We start from the raw sequence: 22,283 nt of genomic DNA on the forward strand, positions 1-22,283 counted from the left end.
ATGTGGAAAGATTTTCCACTACATGTACACACTGAGGACACGTGCGCAAACACACACAGAGGACAAAATCTGTATTTGTGGGAAACATTTACAGTCAACAGAGAGTTTAGTCCACCACCTGCAAAGCCACACAAAGAGAAACAAATGTGGAATATGTGGAATGCAATTTTTGAATTTTTCCCGTCTGAAACGGCATAGGAGATTTCGCAGACCAAAGGATCCAACTGTTACGTCTTCAGCTTAAAAACCACATATGGGTGAAATCCTACAGATGTCATAAATGCGTCAAAAGCTGCTGTGATTATTGGAATCTGATCCACAACAGTAAAATTTATTTAGTGGGAGACGTCAGCCCAGTGTTGTGGTGCTGAGACAAATGACACAGTCATAGTGTGGGGCAGTGTGCTAACATTTACTGTTTATTGTATATCATTATATTCATGTCATGCAATTTTATCAGCTTCTAATACTAATACAATTTTTTTTAACTTTACAGTCAGATTTTTGTGCTGTTTTTTCATAAATCAGCTGTTTGAAAGTGAAAAGGTTTAGATGGATACTGCAACAAGTAGATTTTACCATTAACTGATGTAAATATAGTGCAGTAAACATTACTGCACTATGGGCCTTATGAAACGTGGTCTATATTCAAGTTCAAGGAATATCTTTTTCTAACTATAATAAATAATCAAAATAATCAGCTTTAAAAGGCTATAACCTCCGTACTACCCTAGAGTAATTATCAGTTCCTGATGTCTCTACCTAGTATTTGATGGTATTAATAGTATCTATCTGAAACTGGACTTATATGACCTTTGTCATTGTATATAGAAGCAGAAAATATCCGTGTCCTTGTAAGAGCACTACAGGTCTAGTGGTTAATGTGGTCAATGAAAGTGTTGGGAACTTTGGTCACAGAGTGTGAGCTGGGTATCATGCTGAATGCAGCTCGTTGACTTGAGTGTGTTTTCTGGCTAAACTTTCCCGTTTTGTCATCTCTGTCCCATGATGTGGTGAGTTTGTCCATGGCAGGAAGGAAGGAAGAAGGGGGAAGCAGCACCGGTTGACTCCGCTCAGGAGAGTCTGTCCTCATCCAGTTCCCTCCACCCCCACCACCCGGTTAATTTACAGTAACTCTCGGGCGAGTTGCTGCCTCCTTTTGGTTCTGCACGAGGAACATGGCTGTGTTGAAGATACAAGACCAGGTAACCTCACCTACATGGCTAGCTGACATTTAACGTCAAGTTAACTCGCTGGTGTCACTTCTCGTAAAACGAAGTGACGCTAGTTTGCTTAAGTGTTTACATGTAACCAGTCAACACCCTGTCACATTGACTGCTCATCCTACTGATAGCTTAACTTTACTAACATTAAAAAGCCAAGTGTATGTTGTGACTGAAAACGGTCTGATAATTAAATGAAAATGTGAAAGTAAATGTAGCGTGGCTATGCTAATGTTGCTTATTGCTATCGTTCTTACTGATAAATCAACTGACATCTGACATGTTAGCTAACCAGCTAGCAGTAACCAGCAAACGGACAACCAGTTAACGTAGAAACCGTGCTAACGTAACGGTCACCTGTTGGCTTACGTTAACTTAGTTCCGTTAAAACAACCAGGTTCATGTCAGATAAGCGGTAACACAGTTGCTCTTCGGTGTTTTTTATAAACTGTTGCTATATGTTTGTTTCTGGTGGTGATGGACTGGTGAGCACAGCTGGATAGCTAGGCTAACTCCCTTGCTGAGCTAATGTTACTTCGAAACTTGAACTCATGTAAGACGAGTATGGTGTTACCCCATTATAAGGCTATCGGCGTAAAGTTTGTGAAACGTTTTACCTCGAATTGGGTTTGATATTTACGAGTTAACTAACTGCGGGCCGATGATTTTTTTTCTTATCCCGGGAGCCTGCTTTGTCAGCTGTCTGTTTGAGCCCATCAGCACAGTCTCTCTCTCTGGGGCAGCTGTGGACAGTCACCTGTTGCTGGAGATAAGAAAGGCTGTCAGACTAAAATAGCAGGTGGTGCTGGCACCGAAGTCTCCAGCTGAGTTCATGATTCAGACACTATCCACAGGCTCAAATCGGCTCTTGTGAACACTGCAGGGAACTAAAGGCAGTCATTCCCAGGGCATTGTAGTGGGCAGACACACATTCATCAGTAATAAAACAGTTGATGTCATCATTGTTGTTATAGTCAGTTATTTTAATATTTTGTCAGTGAAATAACCATTTGGCTCACTTTGTCAAGTGCAGCTAATCACATCGAGGTGACATTGTGTGCTGTATGACATCTTAAGATAACATAGACTTTATTTATCCCACTTGTGGGAAATTTACATGTTACAGCAGCAAGAAACAAGAGTGACAAAAATAGAAAAAGAAAAGATAACTATAATTTAATATAAAAAAGGCACAGAAGGGTAAAAAAAAAAAATCAGCATTAAAAAACTGTAATAAACATAAATGTGCAGTTTGTAATATAGGTAAATGGTGATAATCAGTGAGGTAGATGAAAGTATGTGCAATTAAAGTTACCAGAAACTGGAGTCCAGAGTGCAGGTTTATTGTTGGGTCACCGCAGATGCAGCAGTCTGTTACTGAGGGAGCTATTCAAACTACTAAAGAGAGCTACTAAAGGGAATTAACAAATACTTAAGTCTAGTTTGTGTCTATATGTTGAACATGAACATTGGATGTCTTTGAAATTATGAATCATTCTAAACATCAAGTAAAATTGCAAAATATTCCTTGGCTTCAGCTTTTTCAACATCATATTTTCATATCATTGCAATTGTACTGCATTTGTTTTGTGACTGTTAATGAGACAAAACTTACAATGTCAAGGCTAATTTGTGATGGGTGTTTGGCATTATTTATTACATTTCATACACGAAATGGTTAATCAGTTATTAAATGGAATAGTAATAAGACCTTAATTAAATGAAAATGATTATTATGGAAGTTATTATGGTTGATGTGTTTTGAAAATCGAATTATGTGTTGGTCCAGAAGTGGACTAAATGGTAATAATAAGATAGTATTTTGTAAGTCTGGAGTTGGGTAAAACTTCAAAGTGGGTCAGTGATTGTGCAGCTCTGTGGCCTGTCCTGGACTGACCAGTCTTCCGGGCATTCGACAGTCATTCCACGAACGGAAGAGTGTATGTGATTAGATCCCCCTCTCTATTCTCCATTGTTCTCTGTAGTGCTTGCTGACAGAGAAATGGACAAAGGGACAAAAATAGTCACAATGAGAAGGGGCAGGACTGGAGATGGGAGTGAGTGTCACTTTTGGCCAGGGCTTCTGTTTGTCCTCTAGAGGGTGCCATATCGCTTAGGAGGGGATGCAAGACTGTCCTAATCAGGCTATGGTGCTGCCTGAGGAGAGGGATGGAAAAGACATTTACAAGAACACATACAATGAAAACACAAGGTCAAGCATACAAGAGTGAGTGTTGTAGGTTTTTGTGTGTTCACTTGACCAGGGCTTTTCAGATGTACATCAGCCGTATGCTGTTAATGGATGGTATCCGAAGGGCCTCTAAGTGCCATGTAACATCTTGTTTGCATGTTTGTGTACAGTATACCTACAGAGCAAATGCTATAGGTCCCAGTTTTTTAACTGTCTGGCTTATCCATTAAATGAATCATCATGACTGTGATTTTACTAGTAGACAGACTGAGTGGACCAGGCCACCATTAGGATACAATACTTGGTCATCAGAGATCACCAAAATTAATAAAGATGTCACCTAAAGGGAAGATCAAATGCCATACAATAGCTAAACACATAGACTACAATTATATATTGTTTGGAAATGATTTAAAATTAGTGAAAAGTAGAGCCTTCTACAAAAGGGTCATGAGGGTGAAGCCACTTTGTCACAATGTACTCAACTTATATCATTTCAGATCTATGTGGTGTTGGCGACATATCCTCAAAACAGTTAAATTATTCAATGGATAGCATGTAGTTGTGGTCAGAATGCGCATACCATACATGTCATGTCATGACAGAGAAGCTTTTATAGATCACCCTCTTTTGGTCTTTATAGCTCTGAAATCTCTGCATGTCAGCATCTTCATTGCTGCTGTCTGTGTGAGCATGTGTCCCGGCAGACACACACACACACACCCCCACACGTGGTGGCCTTTGTGTTTCGGGGCTAGGATTACATTATGCACAGTGCATCCTGCTGCAGGGTCACAGCAGAGGTCAGCGCTAGCCTGCATACTTTCACTCACACATGCGTGCCGTCACGTTGGTACTCTCTTGTGAAGTGAAGCTCGTAGGCACCACTGTAATTTTGTTTGTGTCTTTGTGATAATATTATGCCAGCATCCTCTTGTTTGCCTTCTGTATGTTTCTCCTAGTTTCCCATTGCTATGTGAGCACCAGCTCAGCATTAACGGAGTCATTTGATCTCCGCCTGCCTAATGAAAACATGTCCGGCACATTACAGATTCGATTTCTCAGTTTTTGTTGTCAGACTGTTCATTGTTGTTTCCTGTTGCTCACTCTCGATGTAAAAGTTTTCCAGTCTACTCCACGGCTTTCCAGCCTTTTCAGTCCTGATTACATCTTTAAACCCACATGAATACACAAACAGATCACAGAAGCTCATTTCTGTTTGGCAAATGGCAACAAATCTGCTCTGTAAACATCTTTGGGCTGCGCTGCTGAGAATACCCCAGTGCTAGCAAGTGGGATAGACAAAACATTGGTTGTTTGTTTATATCCTTTGCTTCCCAAACATCATTCTTTATTTGTGCCTTTGATGCAAATCTGTAACGTCAACTTCGATTACTGTAGGAACAGAAAGATTGTAGCTGTGTTTCATATTAAGTTTATAAATGGTAAGTCCATTAGACTCAAAACTTAGGCTTACAGAAAGGCTCCGTCCAAATGAATCTCTCCCTCTCATTCGTCCTCCCTCACTGCTCCGTCCCTCCCTCTGAGTTAATGGGGTTGTGTGGCTTGGCAAGATTGCTCTTTTTAGGATCTGTGTTGAATATGAAGGAGACTGAGACACACACACACAGACATGCACGCACAGACTGGTCTTGTTAGCTACCCTCACATTCTCTGGCGAAGGCCAGTTTGTTCCAGTTTTATAATGAGGAGATGGGAACTTTTGAAGCTATGCCACCGATACACCAAGGGGGATACTAGAACACACACACGAAAGCACACACACTGATCTGGTATCCATTTTCTTTTATTCTCTCACATTTAGAGGGAAAGGCCACCTCTATTTTAGCACCAATTTTATGAAGATACAGACCAGTAAAATCTCATTTAGCAAATTCTAAAAACAACACAACATTGTAGTGCATGTGGTTTCCCTTGTACCATGCTATGTGGGTTACATTTTTTTAGATTGCCTCAAGCTTTGCCATTTAATAGAATCTAAGGAGATCTTCAGTGCCTTAACCTTTTCACATAATGTACAGTACCAAAGAGCAGCGCTGTGTTAAGAATAAATCCATAAAACAAGGATCGGAAAATCATGATATGGTTATAAATATGATATAGATGTTCAAGTGTTGAAGCTCACAACATACAACGTGGCATTGTTTGCTGAGGGTAGCAAGGTTTTCAGTAAAGAATCAGTAGTGCTGCGTCTCATTCTCTACTGTGAAACCTCCACTTCTACTTCCACTTTTGTTATTACACTTAAAACTGTTACAGCATGCTGTTATCCTTGAACTCAAGGGACACATGAATTGGCACAATCCAGGACGGGACATGATAACAATTAGGTATCAAAATAGGGCCTTGACTGTCCTTTCGGTCCAGTATATCCTGTGTTTTTTCCCTTTTGTGTTTAACTCTTCCCTCTGTATTTCTGTTTCTGTAAATATTATATTTTTGAGTGATCTTGTTTCTCAGTCAACTGTCTGTAATCAGTTGACACCTAGTGCTGTCCTGTGCCCCCTCTTTGTCCTCTGCTCCATTCATCTTCAGATTTCTTTGTGTGTTGTAGTGCCCTAGGTACCTGCCTACAATTACACCCCTCCCCTCCCCTTTCTCTCTCTCTCTCTCTCTCTCTCTCCCTCTCCCTCTCCCTCTCCCTCTTTCCACTCCCCCTCCTCCCCCTCTCTCTGTCTCCTCTCCTGAAAGAGCTGGCTTCAGCAGTCTGCCTGAAACGAGCGATGCATACCCACACATACATTGGGTGCTACGGCCCCCATCTGTGCTAATCACAGGGTCTGTGTGTGTGAGTGTGTGAGTGTGTGTGTGTGTGTGTGTGTGTGTGTGTGTGTGTGTGTGTTTGTGTGTTCCTGGCTGCAGCACAGCAGTGAGGATATGTAGCTTCCTGTGTGCTGCTAGGCAGCCCAAGCTCATTCTGCCGCATGCCGCTTACCGCCACCATTACGCAGAGGAATTCCCTGCTGCCTCCGCTACTGCTGCTCACAGAGAGTGCGAGTGTGGGTTAGAGAGAGGACAGAGGAGAGGAGGAGAGAGGAGACATGCAGCAAAGCAACACTGGCAGATAGAGGACAGAGCTGGATTTCACATTGGATTTTACATGAAGATGTGCACTGTTTGTTTACAAGGAAATCACTCTGTTTATGGGATTTATTGCTGACCCCTGTGCTCCTGAATTGTGCACGTATGTAAGAGGGAACACTGTGTATTTATGTGTGTGTGAAAGAGAGAGTGTGTAAGTGATTGTTTCGGTGTGTGTGTGTGAGTGTTCCTGATGCGGTCGGAACGGGCTAGCCGTGTGTGTATCGTGGTGCTGGAGGAGGTGGAGGAGGATGAGTCCTCTTCTTCATCCCCACCTCCTCAGCCCAAATCTTCCCCAGACCGCAGATCCCATCATGCCTCTCGAAGGGCTGCTGCTCAGGAGGACAAGGTGAGATGGGCTCTTCTGTTTGGTTCTCTGTTGATTGAATTCAGATCTGTTGAATTTGTGTTTTTGCCACACTTAAGGCTCATACCTAGTTTTTGTGTAGATGACAGCAAACAAGCTACTGCACTTCTCATACCTGCTCTGAAGTTTGAACCTGTGTTGAAGTGCATAGTTACACGTCCCACTGCATTAAAATACAATGCACGGCCAACACGTCGTCCATTGCTAAATATAGCTACCAATATAATCACCAATGTTGCTCTGCTATATGAGATGACTGCTGGTTTGTATAGATTATCAGCAAAGCCTAGGCCTTTGTAGTCTCCAGTGTTGGCTGTATAAAGGGCAAGCCTACCACTGAAACATGGTAATAATCCTTTTCATTCTCAGAAGGCTGCTCTTTGAAGTTTACACTGAGAGGGAGGGAAAGCCAGAGAAGATGTTCCGGCTTTGATGACAGGGTTTTTGCTCTCAGTCCATGTCTACCTTCTCCGATCTTTGACATAGTTTCAGTGTTCATCAGTTTTAACAGGCATGAGACAGATGCCGACATGCCTGACAGCCCCGCTTATTTTTAGTTGGGACGAAATGAGAGAGGGATGGGGAACAGAGAGAGCCTGAGAGTAACTAGCAGGTTCACATCATAGTGCTTATATAGTACTGAATGGCATGTCTTCAATCTCACTTTACCTCAGCAGCTCTTAGTGGGGTAGAGGGTGCATATGTGAAAAAAAGTTTGGCAGTGAGACAGACAGTATTTCAATTGCAAAATAGAGAATGGCAGTTACGACCTCCCTTAGGTGTGCAACATGATGTTAGTGTTCTTATGTTTGTTTAGTTTGTCAGTGCATTTCCAATAATGTTGCACCACAAAAAAAACCACTGCTTATAGTGAATTTTGTCGGTAAGCTACACAAAGTGATTTACAATAATTATCACAGTAACTAGCAGGTCATGATATTGCTGTTTATATGCACTGTAATACCAAATATCAGCTGTGTCTATGTAATAAAATGTTTCCATAATTTCCAGGCATTCATGTAAAAATAACAGAGCTTGTATTCTTTAATATGATGTAGGAAAACATACAAAATACAGACCAAAGTTATTCTGTTGTAGATGAATTAGTTTCACTTTTGTTTTTAACATCAAGGTCTCTGTGTTGTCCAAGATAAAACAAAGGTCAGGAAGAAAACAAATAGAAAATTTAGCAAATTTCCCCTGCGTGGAATTAATAAAGTTAATCTTATCTTTTTCTTGGTGTAAAAACATCTTGAGAGAACTGTATTTTGAACTGAGTGTCCAGTGAGCTTAATATAGTGTTACTTCCTTTAACCTTTAATTTGAGTGGTCTCGTGCTCTTTTGTTGCCTCTTGAAGGTTTATGATGACTGCTGAGCAACACTGTTTACAAATCTCACTCCGTATCAGGCGGCACCATGCGCTCATCCTCATGCCAGCTGTTTATATTAACACAGAAACAGATGAACATAAATTAAACTAAAGTGAGAGACGGTAAAAGAGGTGTACCCAGGTGTTTGTGTTTTTTATTCATTTGCAGCTTTCTGGTTCTAAGGGAATTTGACATCTCTTCTTAAGAACATTAATTGACCCTAATAAATAGTTGTGGGGAAGAAGAAATGCATTTGTATTATAGACAACCTGTGATGTTTTTCCCACATTCCACTTGTCTTTTACATCTCTTTATGTTTTTATCAAGTGGCCTCGCACCACATGGCAACAGAGCACAGCTTCAGCCCGCACAGACAGACTCAAACCTTTATGCAACAGTGCATGCACGCATCCGTGTGTTTATGTGCTGTATGCTGCAGCTGCTACTGTCATAAACAAATGCGTGATATATAGCCATTTGTGACCTATGGCGCTCTCCCAGCTCAGGATTATAGTGTCTGTGTGTGTGAGACTCTCCCATTTGTACCTCTCATAACTCTAACTGATAACACAGTGTCAGCATAGAAAATGACTGCCTTGCAAATCAAGGATGTAGTAATGTGCATCAGCATTTCCTCATCTTTTTTTTTTTTCCCCATCTGTGTAGCCGTCTCTGTTAAGAGCTATCTTCAACGTGGACCCAGATGAGGTTCGCTCTCTCATATTCAAGAAAGAGGATGTCAACATTCAGGTAAGTCACACTCCTCTTGCTATTTCCCCAGATTTTCTTTTATGTAGTTTTTGTTCTGATTGCGCCCCTGTGGCTTACACATTGATACGCACACACACCATGACATAGAAACAACGCCAGGGAGAACAGCAGTTAGCCAGCAGGCTACGATTGATCTGGGTTGCCATCGATCGACTGACTGACTGAGAGTGCCTTCTGGCAGTTTCTTACCCTCCCCATTTTATATAGCTGTCAACTAGCGCAGGACACATGAACTGTTCATAACACTCTACCTTCCCCAATGGTTTAAGGACACAACCTTCACCCGATATCTCTCTCCTTTTTTTCCTGCCATCACTTTCTCTATCTCTCCCTTGTCTCTCTTACTTAATATATATATATATATATTTCCTTAATTTACATCCCATTGTTTTCTAGTCTTTGTTTTTTTCTCTGTGCCTCTGTCTTTCTGTTGGTCTATAGTGCTGGGGTCATCACACTGAGTCCTCCTGGAGTCAGCAACACTGGCCCAGGCCCATTGCAGTCACATGACATTTGTTTATAGCCCCACTCTGCTGATTGCTCTCTGCTGCACTGGGAGAGAGAGAGCAGGGGAGAGGTGGGGGTGCGAGTAGCAGGGTGTAGTGGAGTGATGGAGCAAAGTGAAGAACACAAGTGAAACAGATGACAGACATTTTCCCCCTTTTGTGGCCCTAGTCTCATGTTTCTTGTGGTCTGCAACAGTGTGAGGTCTATGGATTTTGTTCATGTGATGTATGCTTTTGCCCATGAGCATGTGTTTCAAGGCCCATGTCTGTATGAAAAAGAGAAACAATGCTCTAGTTTGATCAGTGTTTTCTTTTCGGTCTGGGATCTCCTGTCAGGACAATGAGAAGCGGACGCCTCTGCATGCCGCAGCCTACCTGGGAGACGCTGAGATCATCGAGCTGCTCATCCTCTCAGGTAAACCCTCCACTGGCCTGCAGTCTGTACAGCCATCTATTCGATTTCATTTCCACCTAATATTCGTCCACCTCTACTTGAAAGCTTACTCATCCATCCACACTGACTGTCAGCAACCACTCTTGTATGCATTTATTTGGCAGTGAGTTTCATCTGTGAATCCATATTACCTCTCCTCGTGCATTTAAACATTTATTTATCACCCTTCATTTTACTTTCAGATTACCTTATCCTCCTTCCATCCTGCTCTGTGCTTTTCCTAAACCCTTCAAAGCCACTGCATGTTCCTCATCTCTCTCATCCTTACATGCTGTTGCCTCATTAGTCACCATGTGCGTGTCAGCGCATGAGCTCTCTCGGTCACTGGTGACATTTCTTGTGATTTATCAAATCATCTGATCTGGTCTGTGTCGGCTCGGCTTTCTGTGAAGTCAGCTGGGCACGTCAGGAGGTGGGGCCATCTCTGTCGTAACGCAGGAGTAGAGTGGAAGGGAGGATGTGTGTGCGAGTGTGTGTGTGTGTGTGTTTGGTGTTTCTCAATAATGTGAGGAGCTAGCAACAGGTGCAGCTTCAGGGCTATTTTAACCCCTAGGCTGTGCCAAAGAGGATCATGGGGAGTTTTATATCTTCCAGGCACTGTTGACTCACAAGACCCACATCCCATAGGTCATGTAAAAATCTTTTTTAAACAATTAGTTTAAAGTTTTTGCTTTTCACACACTCATTTAGTTATCTTGGGCCTTCAGCGTATCTTTCAATGAGTGGACATTGTTTTCTTTGCTATGTCTTCCACTGTTGACATTTCTCTGATGGCTCTCTCTCTCTCTCTCTCTCTCTCTCTCGCACTCTCCTTCTCTCTTTCTCTCATCCAAGGAGCCCGTGTTAATGCCAAAGATAACAAGTGGTTGACTCCTCTTCATCGAGCTGTCGCCTCTTGTAGTGAGGTAACACATGACACAAACACACACACACTAATGTGTACCCTGGGAGACTCTTCTTCTTGTAACTGTTTTTGTCACAAGTAATGAAAATGCACTGAAACAATAAATTTTTAGAGATTTTCATACCTTAGATAAACCCCTGTTTGAGATTCAGCCCTTCTAAGTGGACTTTCCCAATGATATTAGCACTGCAAGCACACATACCAGGAGAATATTATTGCTGCTGTGATAAATTTGACAGATTTATACACTCTGGCCTTAAAGGGGCAAACAGACATAACCAGCGTGTTGGTGTTTGATAAGCCCTCAAAATGTCTTTACCTATTCTGCCTGGTCCTGGGCAGCGTGCCCACACTAACACAGCCCCTTGCGTAGTTTCTACTCACTGCTATTGTCGGCATGAAAACCCCCTAAGAATAGCAAAGACTTTTATAACCTCCCACATACACCCACCTGCACGCACCGGCCTGCACTTTGTTAGAATGCTGAGGCATATCAGAAAGCAGACCCTCTGTCTGCACACCCTGACCCTCACTCCCTCTCCCTCTCCCTCCAGGATGCGGTGGCTGTGTTGCTGAAGCACAGCGCAGACGTGAACGCTCGGGACAAGAACTGGCAGACGCCGCTCCACGTAGCAGCTAGCAACAAGGCAGTGCGCTGCGCCGAGGCTTTGGTCCCGCTGCTCAGCAACGTCAACGTGTCTGACCGAGCGGGACGCACTGCCCTGCACCACGCTGCCTTCAGTGGACACGTAGAGGTTGGTCTCTTTTTCTCATACACACACACACACACACACACACACACACTGACAAACATCCAACAGCACCTATTTAATTTGCTTTTGTGTGTGACAGATGGTGAAGTTGCTGCTGTCCAGAGGAGCCAACATTAATGCATTTGACAAGAAGGACAGGAGAGCCATCCACTGGGCAGCCTACATGGGTAAGACTACAGTAATATGTTTTTTTTTTTTTTTATTAATGGTCAATTCAATCAGCAGGACAGGGTGGATTGTCTTGGCTGGGCTGAACTTGACTCATCTCATTCTCTCTCTGTTTCAGGTCACCTGGAGGTGGTGAAGTTATTGGTGGCCAGTGGAGCTGAGGTCGACTGTAAGGACAAGAAGGCCTACACCCCACTCCATGCAGCCGCCTCCAGTGGCATGAGCAGCACAGTGCACTACTTGCTGAACCTGGGGGTCCATGTCAGTACACATCATGCACTAGCAATGTTATTCATTTGTATATAATGACCCTTGAACCTTGCTAAATCATCTTACACCATGTTCCTGAAAAATCATACATAAACACAGATTCTCTCTTTGCGTAGGTGAACGAGGTGAATGCGTATGGTAACACCCCACTCCATTTGGCCTGTTACAATGGACAGGACGTGGTGGTCAGTGAGCTCATCGAGGCGGGGGCCAATGTCAACCAGGTGTGTATGCCTCTGTCTGTGCGAGAAAGTATGTTCGTGGTCACTGTATGTGTATTTAAATGTGTTATTTTGTGCTTCGCTTCAGGTGAATGAGAGAGGGTTTTCTGCTCTCCACTTTGCCTCCTCCTCACGCCAGGGAGCACTGTGCCAGGAGCTGCTGCTAGCCCACGGAGCTCACATCAACATGCGGGTGTGTTCGTATGCAGATACACTTTCACACACTTTCACACTGTGACACACACATTTAGCCCACAAACAGTTACTGCTTGATAGTGATAGAGCTGGGGTGAGTGAGAGCCTGTGTCCTCAGCTCTTACCAGTGCGTACACTGCTAAGCATCTAGTGGAAAGTTTAAGTGACAGTGTTGTTAACACTTTGGTAGCAGTGATGGAAACTGATATTGGGTCCTCACAGCCTCAAGATGCAAGGCCATATGGAAGATGGAGGAGGAGGGGGTGGCTCCCTGAGGCTGCAAGCTGCTCCGGGAATATGTGTGTGTGTGTGTGTGTGTGTGTGTGTGTGTGTGTGTGTGTGTGTGTGTGGTCCACAAGGAGTTTAGGATGGCTTCTGCTCATTATAAGCTTTTTAGACCCACAATTGAGTCAGCTGCCTACATTGGCACTCTACTGCAACACTGATATGTACTTTAGGCTTTATTCAGAAAATCAGAATCATGTCTTTGTCTGTCTTTGTCTCTCCCTCCATCTGTGCAGAGTAAGGACGGTAAGACTCCCCTCCACATGGCAGCTACGCATGGAAGGTTCTCCTGCTCTCAGGCCCTCATTCAAAATGGTGAGAGTCCCTACTGTGTGGTGTCTGCTTCATGCCTCAATTCAAATCGGTTTGCATGTCTGTCAATGTGCTACATATTGTATGTTGCACAAAATGCAAAATGATCTGGACTTTTGCTGATTGTCTCATGTTGTTTTAATGTAAATACACACATATATAAGTTTTTATTGACGTGTGTATAGGAGCTGAGATTGATTGCGAGGACAAGAGCAGAAACACTGCCCTTCACATCGCTGCCCGCTATGGCCATGAGCTCATCATCACAGCACTCATCAAACATGGAGCCAGTACCGCCAAGTTAGTAACAATTGACATTCAACCATCTGTCTATCTTCCCACTCAGTTTAATATGTGCTTTGGTATTAAGAAGCACAAAAAAGAACAATACGATGACTAGAGATGGTTAAACATTCCTTCAACCTCTTTTTGTTTTCTTTCTGTCATCAAAAATGCACCTACGCTCAGACTTTACCCGTCATGTCCTGTAATGACTTGTCTTCTGTGCCTTTTATCTTTTCAGGAGAGGCATTCACGGGATGTTCCCTCTACACCTGGCAGCTCTCAGCGGCTTCTCAGATTGCTGCAGGAAGCTGCTGTCCTCAGGTAACATTCATGCTGACACCATTCTTGTTGCTGCAATCACCCAGCTGACATCCAAATTGATGCTGATTGCATATTTTGCGCAGGGTTTGACATAGACACCCCTGACGACTTTGGGAGGACCTGTCTACATGCTGCTGCAGCTGGAGGGTGAGTCATTATTCTTGCTTACCGCCTTATTGTTGTTTCATTTCTAGTCCTGATTGCGAAAGGTTTGTATGTGAACTAAACATCAACTGTCTCTCCTACCAGGAACCTGGAGTGTCTGAACCTGCTGTTAAACATAGGAGCAGATTTTAACAGGAAAGACAACTTTGGAAGGTGAGCCAAGCATGTAGGTCAAATCTAGGAGTGCATGGAATGGAAATAAAATAAGGGGTGAAAACATTGGTAAACACTGCGGTGAGTAGATGGAGAGTATGACGTCTTCACTGGCATAAATAACGTTGGTTCTCTGACCTTCACAGGACTCCATTACACTATGCATCAGCCAACTGCAACTACCAGTGTGTGTTTGCCTTGGTGGGCTCCGGGGCAAGTATCAATGAGCTGGACCAGAGAGGCTGCAGCCCCCTGCACTATGCTGCTGCTGCTGACACTGATGGAAAGTAAGTTCTACTAACTGATGTCATTTAAAGTTAAGTATCAAAGCGTCCTCGGTGTCAGATGAAGGCCTTTGTTTAAAACAAAAACAATTCTCTTTTGTCTTCTGTCAGGTGTGTGGAGTACCTGTTGAGGAACGATGCTGATCCAGCAGTGAGAGACAAACAGGGTTACAGCGCTGTGCATTACGCCTCAGCCTACGGACGCACACTCTGCCTGGAACTGGTGTGTACAGCTACCACACTGAGTGAGAATGTTGCATGTCCTACACAGAGGCATAAAACGTGAAAAAAAATATGCAAATTAAATCAGATCACTTTCATATGTTAAAAGACTTTGTAATTGTACTACAAACTACACTTGTCATAGCATAATTAAAAATCTTTGTCTGTTTCTTTTAGATGGCAAGTGAGACACCTCTTGATGTGGTAAGCAAAGAAACTTACGTCACTCTCTGTTACCAATTTAGAATTTACACTGATTCTTTGTAAGTAGCTCCCTCTGCTGGGCAAATGGAGCAACTGTGAAACCTCCTGTTGTGTTGCTGGTCAGATAACAATTGACAGGTCAAGCTTGTATGCATCTCAGAAAAAAAAAACATTTTATTTAATAGCAAACTCTTCGTGGCACACACATTTGCAGAGTCTCCTGTGTAGTTACATCCTGTTGTCTTGCAGTAAATTTGGAGCACAGGGAGCAGTGTGACCATGGCTTAATTTCTGAGCAATGAGGCAATGATTTGCCATATGTGCAAACCTGAATCTGAGATGAGTAATATATGAACCATCTCTCTATTTCAGTTAATGGAGACATCAGGAACAGACATCCTGAGTGACTCAGAGAACCAGGCACCTGTCAGCCCTCTGCATCTGGCGGTAAATTCAAGGGTTTGTCAGACCCAGGATTTCTCTGTCTCTAGGTACATTACCAGTGCTTTTACATAAACTGTGTGTGTCACCATGTGTGTCTTTGGTTCCTCCAGGCTTACCATGGACACTGTGGAGCATTAGAGGTCCTCTTGTCATCCCTGCTGGATGTGGACGTTCGCAGCCCAGAGGGTCGGACCCCCCTCAGCCTGGCCTGCTCTAGGGGTCATCAGGAGTGTGTCTCCCTGCTGCTGCACCACGGCGCCTCACCCATGACCCACGACTACACACACAAAAAGACAGCCATACACGCTGCAGGTACATACGCAAGTGGCACCTTCACATCACATTGAACGAGGTTTCTTTTCTGGCTTGTAAAATGCTAAACCGTGTCGTTGCTTTAGAACAGTGAGTTATGCCCCAGCATGTGTGTGTCTGTCTGCCATAGCTATGAATGGCCACCCAGAGTGCCTGCGCCTGCTCATGAGCAACAACGACCAACGCATAAATGTGGACGTACAAGACATCAACGGACAGTGAGTGTGTATGTGTGTGCGTAGACAAAATGGCTTAGGCTTGAGGCTTTCACAGAGTTTGTTATGCTACTATTTTGTGTATTTTACTTTAACTTATTGAACCCAAACACTAAAGAAAATAACTGTTTTATGTCATATTTCCACCCTGTATGCAGGACTCCTCTGATGTTGGCAGTGCTGAACGGACACACAGAGTGTGTGTACTCTCTGCTCAGTCAAGGAGCCAGTGTAGAGAATCAGGACCGCTGGGGAAGGACGGCACTACACAGAGGGGTGAGACATTCACACATCGCCACACACCCACTAACATTACTTTTTAAATGATAATTTTATTATAATATATATTTATTTATCATTTCTGATGTTTTCCACTTTTTAATTTGCGCACACAGTCAGTGACAGGCCAGGAGGAGTGTGTGGAGGCCCTCCTCCAGCGGGGGGCCAGTGTGTGTGTAAGGGACATCAGGGGCCGCTCCCCTCTTCACCTGGCATCGGCTTGCGGCCGTGTGGGTGCCCTGGGTGCCCTGCTGCAGGCCACCAGCGCCTCACACGCTGACATACACCTCACTGACAACCAGGGCTACACACCGCTACACTGGGCCTGCTACAACGGTACTGGGACACAAGCATGGGACACTTGAGAAACCTGTATCAATACCTGTGTTCTTTTTAGGTCACAGCAAAGTAGCATTTACATCTTCTCCCTTGTGTCTTCTCTCTCTGTCTTTCCAGGATATGATGCATGTGTGGAGGTGTTGTTAGACCAGGAGGCGTGCAGGAAGATTAAGGGAAACTCATTCAGTCCACTGCACTGTGCTGTGTAAGACAATGTCTGTACTCATGATGTTGTAATGTAGATGGACATTGGTCTGACGGTATGTGACAGCGTGTACTGTGTGTTTCAGCATGAACGATAACGAGGGAGTGGCTGAGATGTTAATTGACTCCCTGGGCACAACTATCGTCAACACCACTGACTCTAAGGGCAGGTAGGAGTTTCATCACATCATATTCTGGTAAACAGGACTTGACTACAGTCTCTGTTCGTATAATGTCACCTGTGTTTGTGGTTGTGCAGGACCCCTCTTCACGCTGCAGCTTTTTCCGACCACGTGGAGTGTGTTTCCCTTCTCCTGAGCCACGGAGCTCAGGTGAACGTAGTCGACACGAACACGCGGAGGACACCGCTGATGATGGCAGCTCTTAACGGACAGACCAATGCTGTGGGTCGGTACACTTAACCGACACATACAGTAGATATACTACTGGCCTTAGATTTCTAAACCTCTGACATGTAACCATCTCCTCATGTGTTACAGAGGTGCTGGTGAGCAGCGCTAAAGCAGACTTGGCACCACAGGACACAAACAGGAACACAGCTTTACATCTGGCTTGCAGCAAGGTAACAGGAAGGGACGGGAAATGTTTTTTTATGCACTGGCCATAGTGAATTGTGGATATTAACATGTCCGTGGATACATATAAGGATCTCTGACTAAAGGGAAGAAAAATAATGACCTATTCAGTATTAAAACTCTGCTGCCATCATAATATCAACAACTCAGCTTCATTTCTCACTGTCCCTCACTGTCCGTTCCTCTCAGGGTCATGAGACGAGTGCCTTGTTGATCCTGGAGAAGATCAGTGACAGGAACCTCATCAACTGCACCAATGCTGCTCTCCAGACGTACGTAGCACTTCTGGGGTGCAGGCAGGCGCTCAGCTGTGCAGTGGGATAACCCATTAAGTTCAAACTGGATCTATTTTAACAGCCTGTGTCTCTCTACCCTCCCTAAGGCCCCTGCATGTAGCAGCCAGGAAAGGTCTGACGGTGGTGGTCCAGGAGCTGCTGGGGAAAGGAGCCAGTGTGTTAGCGGTGGACGAGAACGGTCAGCTGATGTAGCGCACGCACTCACCATTCATACACGTAGCTCTGGAGTGAAATTCTAACTTTTTTTTTTTCCTTCCTCATCCCTATTATTCCTAGGTTACACTCCAGCTTTGGCCTGCGCTCCAAACCGTGATGTAGCCGACTGCCTGGCCCTCATCCTCAACTCCATGATGCCCACCTCCCCCATGGTCACCATAGCAGCTATACCTGCACTTTCTCTCACTCAGACAGTCATCAACCACCACCCAACCTCCAATCACATCTCCAAGGGCGTGGCCTTTGATACCCCACCCCCTCTGCGGCCTGACCATGCCTCCTACTGCAGGCCGGAGCGCCCGCTGTCCTCTGTCTCTGCAGACGATGAACTGAACGACTCAGACTCTGAGACATACTGAGGACTGCTGGACAGAGCCCCACGATACTGGTAGGCTAGCCAGCCACTCAGGAGCCTTAATAGTTCACTGACAAGGGACAGAAAGAGAGGGAGGATGGAGAAAATAGAGCAGATTATTTTTAGGTAAGCCTCTTCAAATTAAGTAATAATAATTGTTGTAAACCTGATGTTTGTCTCCTTAAGGTCCGTACCCAGGGAATGGAAAATAATGTACTAAAATATAGAGTAAGGTGAATACACACTACATTTCTCTCAGACGGCATCACTGTACGGTCAGTAACCAGTATGACCAGTGTCTTTTTAAATTTAAAGCAGTGTCATTTTTCTTTTTAAATGCAGCTCCTTTTTGCTGCTACTTCCTGGAGTGGTTTTAAGCATTTTCACTGTTTTTCTTTAAACTATTACTAGAAAAAAAACTTAAGAGGACAGCTTTTTGTCATGAAAGTCTAAAGGAAAAAAAAAAAACAGAGAGACAATCTTATGGGACCAGGTGATTGATGAGCCGTTTTCCTCTACTGTACTTTTGAGTTTTAATTCAGAGCTTTTCTCCAAGCTGTCGTGGCAGACACTGATGGCTCTCCCCTCATGCATATTGGTAATGCTGCGTCACTGATGTTGAACCACTCTTTGATTCCCAGGAGAGGAAGTCATTATTGAATCCTATGAATTTATTCCGAGTGGAGGCTGAGTCCTTTGGAGCAGACTCTGACAGCAGGTGGATGTAAGACCCATTTACTGTATGATTGGTTCAGGAGTCAGCTGGTTGACAGTGCAAAGGAGCACCCCAAGGAACTTTTAACTTGCAATGCTGTAAACTACTTAATGTCTGTGTACTGTACTGGAGACAGGAGAAAGTGGCTGACACTGTGCATATGTGTGTGTAAGAAAGATTGTGTGTGCGTTTGTGTGTGTGAGATAGAGAGAAAGAGACATTAATAAATATTGCCTTTTTAGGAACAAGCAACTTTCAGGCAGAGGATGAACACTACTTGGTGCAATGTTTGTAAAGATGAAGTAACGAATGAATAAAGATATTTGTTTTTGATTTATTGCAGTTTGTATGCGACTGAGTACAAATCTGTAACAGCTGAACTGTCCTTCCTAATCTTGGTCAGTACAGTTCATATTTTTCCAATTAATTTGTATGTGTATTTCATTGTCTCTCTTCTGACGCACACATCTATTTCAAGGTCTTTTAGGGTCTAAGTGATACATTCGTCCGTACAGACAGGCAGTCACCAGGCCACCAGTCATGTTTGAATGCTTCATGGTCATTCTGCCATCAGCAGTCTTCTCCAGATGCTCTGGCTGCTCCAGGACCATATGGCTAGCCAAAACTGATGGGTACACGTATCTGGTCCCAAACTTCCCCTCCAACAGGAAGTCCATTTTAGTCTCAGCCTCTTCCACTTCCTGTCCACAGGAACTTGTCTCCAACCCTGCGCAGCGCACTAATGCACACACCTGGAAACACAGAGAGACTGTATGACAAGTGTGTCATTAACCAGTTTTAAATGCTGAAAGTTCAACTCATTCGTACCTGCAGGACGTAGCTTCCATTCACCTTGTGAGTTCCAGCAAATGCTCCCAATGCATAGAGCTCTTTACTGTTCCCTTCTGGTAACTGTCGGTACTGCAGGTGACAGCAAAAAGTGCCATAACACACATTAAGTTTGCCCTCTGTCTCATTCAGGAGGACAAATGTGTATGGGTCGCGCTGCATGTATGAGATGAAGGTGGGAGTGGAGGGAGAAACAGGAGTAGGAGGTTGAAAACAGCTGCCTTGGTGACAGTGTCCAGAGTCCGTAGCCTGAGAAGATGAGGGCTCCTCCGTGGCCATGCTCTGCCCCACCCACAGTGGGTCTAAGACTGGTATTCTGGCCACCAGCAGCCTGCCCTCCTCGAGATCTCCCTTTCGGGCATGGTGGTAGGTAGCAGAAAAAGGGGTGTAGATACCACTTCCTGTCATGCGCTGTTGGTTGAAGCGAAGGTTGGCCGCTAGCAGGGTGACATTAGCACCCAGGCTTAATGCCCGTTGGAACTGGACTGAGTCCAGCAAGGGGAGTGCATTCATCCAGGCTGTGGGGAAGATCAGTTGACGTACACCCTAAAAGAGGTGCAAATAGGAAAGGCTGAGGTCAAGAGGAGATGAAGACTAAATACAGCAAAGTAGAGTGGAATATATTTTCTTGTAGCTATGAATGTATATTTTTTCTACCCTCTCCACCAGGGAAATTGTGGGCTCGTGGAACAGGATGTCAAAGCAGACGAGGAGGCCAAACCTCCCAGCAAAAGGTGTATCGAATGTGATGATCTCAGGTTGTGGTGGTGTGTCAAATTCTTGCTCGTAGTACAGGTTCAGTTTATGGTAGCGTGCCACCAGCTGCCCATCAGACCTGTTTGAAACAAGATACTGATCAGTTCATGTAGACTAGGAAGCTCTATTTGTGCACTTAATGGACTTCATCTGAACAACCACTATTTTAAGTTTATACTGCACCTGAAAACCACATTGGTGTTGAACTGCCAGTGTCCATCAAACGGACAGGAGGAAGAAGGGCTGGTTTTCAGGGGGCAAGGCTGGTGGTCAGGCATGTTGGCCACCAGGTAGAGATTGTGTCTGCGTGCCATACAGCTCAACCTCTGGAGAACCTACAAAACAACCACATTCACCTGGAATTCATATTCTGAATGTAACACAGTTGTCATGCTTGAGACAAGACACCAAACAGCCAATGGTGTCTCCATGTCAAAGTAGTCCTCATCACAGAGGTTTGTCATGTCAGAATGCCGTAGAGCAAGACCTGAACAACTACATACAACTCATTGGCACCAAATCAAAAAGTATGATTGTGCACCTCAGTGTTGTTGTATCTGTCGGGCTCTGAGCAGGGATTCCAGCTCTCCTGCCCGGGGTCAGGAATAGTTTCTAGGTAGCTAGAGATGGATGATCGGCTGAAGTTGAAACCATGAAGACCATCCTCAGGAAACACAAGGATCTGGGCACCCTGACAGAAAGAGGGTGACAAGATTCATTAATGTAGTTGTGAACTCAGAGACATTAAATGTGCTTCTTTAGGAGATCATAAAGAGAAAAAAATACTCATGGCCAAATTTACCATGGGACACAAACTAATTTACAGTAATGCCTCCCTTCATAACTACCTTGCCATTATATGTTTAAGGAATGACCCTTTTATTGTATTGTCTGGTTTATGTCATTTATCAAACGGACACTAATTCTTGAAATCAGTGGTCTCTGCTTATGATCCAAGCTCAAGTAACTGTTAGTATTATGTAATTTATAGCAAGTGGCAATGGCGGTGGCATCTGAGACTCTATTTAAGGGGTTCACCTGCCAAAGACCAAAGAGTGGAGAGGCTGAGTTAAAAATGAACAGAATACTGTTTTACTGCTACAGCAAAAAATATGGTCAGAAAAACAAACAAAATCTGTCATGTGTATTGAGCTGGAATTTGAATTATGATTGTCAGTTTCTTTAAAGCCAATTTAATGCATTTTAAAACATTTTACTACACCTGACAGAATGAGCTACCTTATTTTTAAGCTTATAATATTCAATGATATAGATACAAAATAAAAAGAACTATCATTTTTAATTACTCAATGACCAACATAGTTTCTTTAAACTGAAAAACAACACATTTTAGTTTTTTAGTTTTTCAAGTCTCTCCTGTCCTGTTTTTACTTGCTGGGCAGCCCGGGCAGCCTGCTCCTCGTAGATATCCAGGTTTTTCTGCATGTGTTGCAGTGCAGCAGAGCGGGACACGGAGACACGAGGGTTCGGGTTCAGGATTACATTGTGCTCATACACAGCAGCCACGTATGTGGAACCAGGAACGGGCTCTGTTTGACCAGTGGCCGACATGAAAGACAAACTGACAAAAATGGTAGCAAACAAAAACATTGCTTCTTCCATGAGAGACATAAGTGGTATAAAAGCGACTGACTAGTTATACCCTTGTGGTAGCTTCTTCACAAAATCTTTTATTTATTCAAAAGATCAAGGAGTCGGTTTTCTGCAGAAAAGTTAAGCTAAAGCTGGGGGCTTAGAATATTATACTCGCAGGGTGTAATTCTCTCAGAGCAATCCTCCAATCAACACTGTCCGTCTGTCTTGTGGTCCTATCATAAATTGATCAACCTGTGACATCACACATCTTTAGTCAACTTCACTACTTGGGCTTGCCTAATCTCATGGTCAAACCATTAACAAATTTGGTTTAGAATCAATTGGAAAACAGGACATTTGCACA

At 43.9% G+C, this 22,283-nt stretch overlaps 2 protein-coding genes across 3 annotated transcripts; one reads left to right on the forward strand and one right to left on the reverse strand.

Annotated features, from left to right (window-relative positions):
• The first annotated feature begins 559 nt into the window (after window positions 1-559).
• LOC108877712 (serine/threonine-protein phosphatase 6 regulatory ankyrin repeat subunit A) lies at window positions 560-19,055 on the forward strand. Of its 2 annotated transcripts, none has more exons than XM_018667850.2 (29): window positions 560-1,205; window positions 8,921-9,004; window positions 9,868-9,946; window positions 10,820-10,890; window positions 11,444-11,644; window positions 11,742-11,829; window positions 11,949-12,091; window positions 12,217-12,324; window positions 12,410-12,514; window positions 13,038-13,116; window positions 13,299-13,413; window positions 13,637-13,719; window positions 13,803-13,866; window positions 13,969-14,037; window positions 14,184-14,324; window positions 14,433-14,544; window positions 14,721-14,747; window positions 15,120-15,194; window positions 15,302-15,503; window positions 15,634-15,721; window positions 15,877-15,994; window positions 16,114-16,333; window positions 16,454-16,541; window positions 16,627-16,710; window positions 16,800-16,948; window positions 17,041-17,123; window positions 17,326-17,408; window positions 17,519-17,610; window positions 17,709-19,055. In XM_018667850.2, exons 1-29 carry the CDS (start codon window positions 1,179-1,181, stop codon window positions 18,005-18,007), a joined length of 3,177 nt encoding a protein of 1,058 aa, XP_018523366.1. In that variant the 5' UTR covers window positions 560-1,178; the 3' UTR covers window positions 18,008-19,055. The 2 variants fall into 2 exon arrangements, with proteins under 2 accessions (XP_018523366.1, XP_018523357.1); XM_018667841.2 differs by lacking the exon at window positions 560-1,205 and adding an exon at window positions 6,109-6,865.
• Window positions 19,033-22,191, reverse strand: LOC108877753 (biotinidase). Its single transcript, XM_018667904.2, has 6 exons — window positions 21,716-22,191; window positions 20,865-21,014; window positions 20,507-20,658; window positions 20,225-20,402; window positions 19,547-20,113; window positions 19,033-19,470 (listed from the first exon to the last, which is right to left on the reverse strand). The coding sequence occupies exons 1-6, from the start codon at window positions 21,953-21,955 to the stop codon at window positions 19,192-19,194; spliced, it is 1,566 nt and encodes a 521-aa protein (XP_018523420.1). The 5' UTR covers window positions 21,956-22,191; the 3' UTR covers window positions 19,033-19,191.
• Between the last annotated feature and the right edge of the window lie 92 nt (window positions 22,192-22,283).

The sequence above is a fragment of the Lates calcarifer genome, linkage group LG3 (assembly GCF_001640805.2).
Source record: "Lates calcarifer isolate ASB-BC8 linkage group LG3, TLL_Latcal_v3, whole genome shotgun sequence".
NCBI lineage: Eukaryota > Metazoa > Chordata > Actinopteri > Centropomidae > Lates > Lates calcarifer.

What these genes read in the sequence shown, in the direction of transcription:
- LOC108877753 (XM_018667904.2), bottom strand. Translation starts at nt 21,955, where the DNA reads ATGTCTCTCATGGAAGAAGCAATGTTTTTGTTTGCTACCATTTTTGTC. An exon ending in AACACCAATGTGGTTTTCAG is followed by an intron (nt 20,403 to 20,506) that starts GTGCAGTATAAA and finishes TGTTTCAAACAG; the next exon opens with GTCTGATGGGCAGCTGGTGG. An exon ending in ATGGAAGCTACGTCCTGCAG is followed by an intron (nt 19,471 to 19,546) that starts GTACGAATGAGT and finishes CTGTGTTTCCAG; the next exon opens with GTGTGTGCATTAGTGCGCTG.
- LOC108877712 (XM_018667841.2), top strand. Translation starts at nt 6,710, where the DNA reads ATGCGGTCGGAACGGGCTAGCCGTGTGTGTATCGTGGTGCTGGAGGAG. An exon ending in AGGAAAGACAACTTTGGAAG is followed by an intron (nt 14,038 to 14,183) that starts GTGAGCCAAGCA and finishes TGACCTTCACAG; the next exon opens with GACTCCATTACACTATGCAT. An exon ending in ACACTGGGCCTGCTACAACG is followed by an intron (nt 16,334 to 16,453) that starts GTACTGGGACAC and finishes CTGTCTTTCCAG; the next exon opens with GATATGATGCATGTGTGGAG.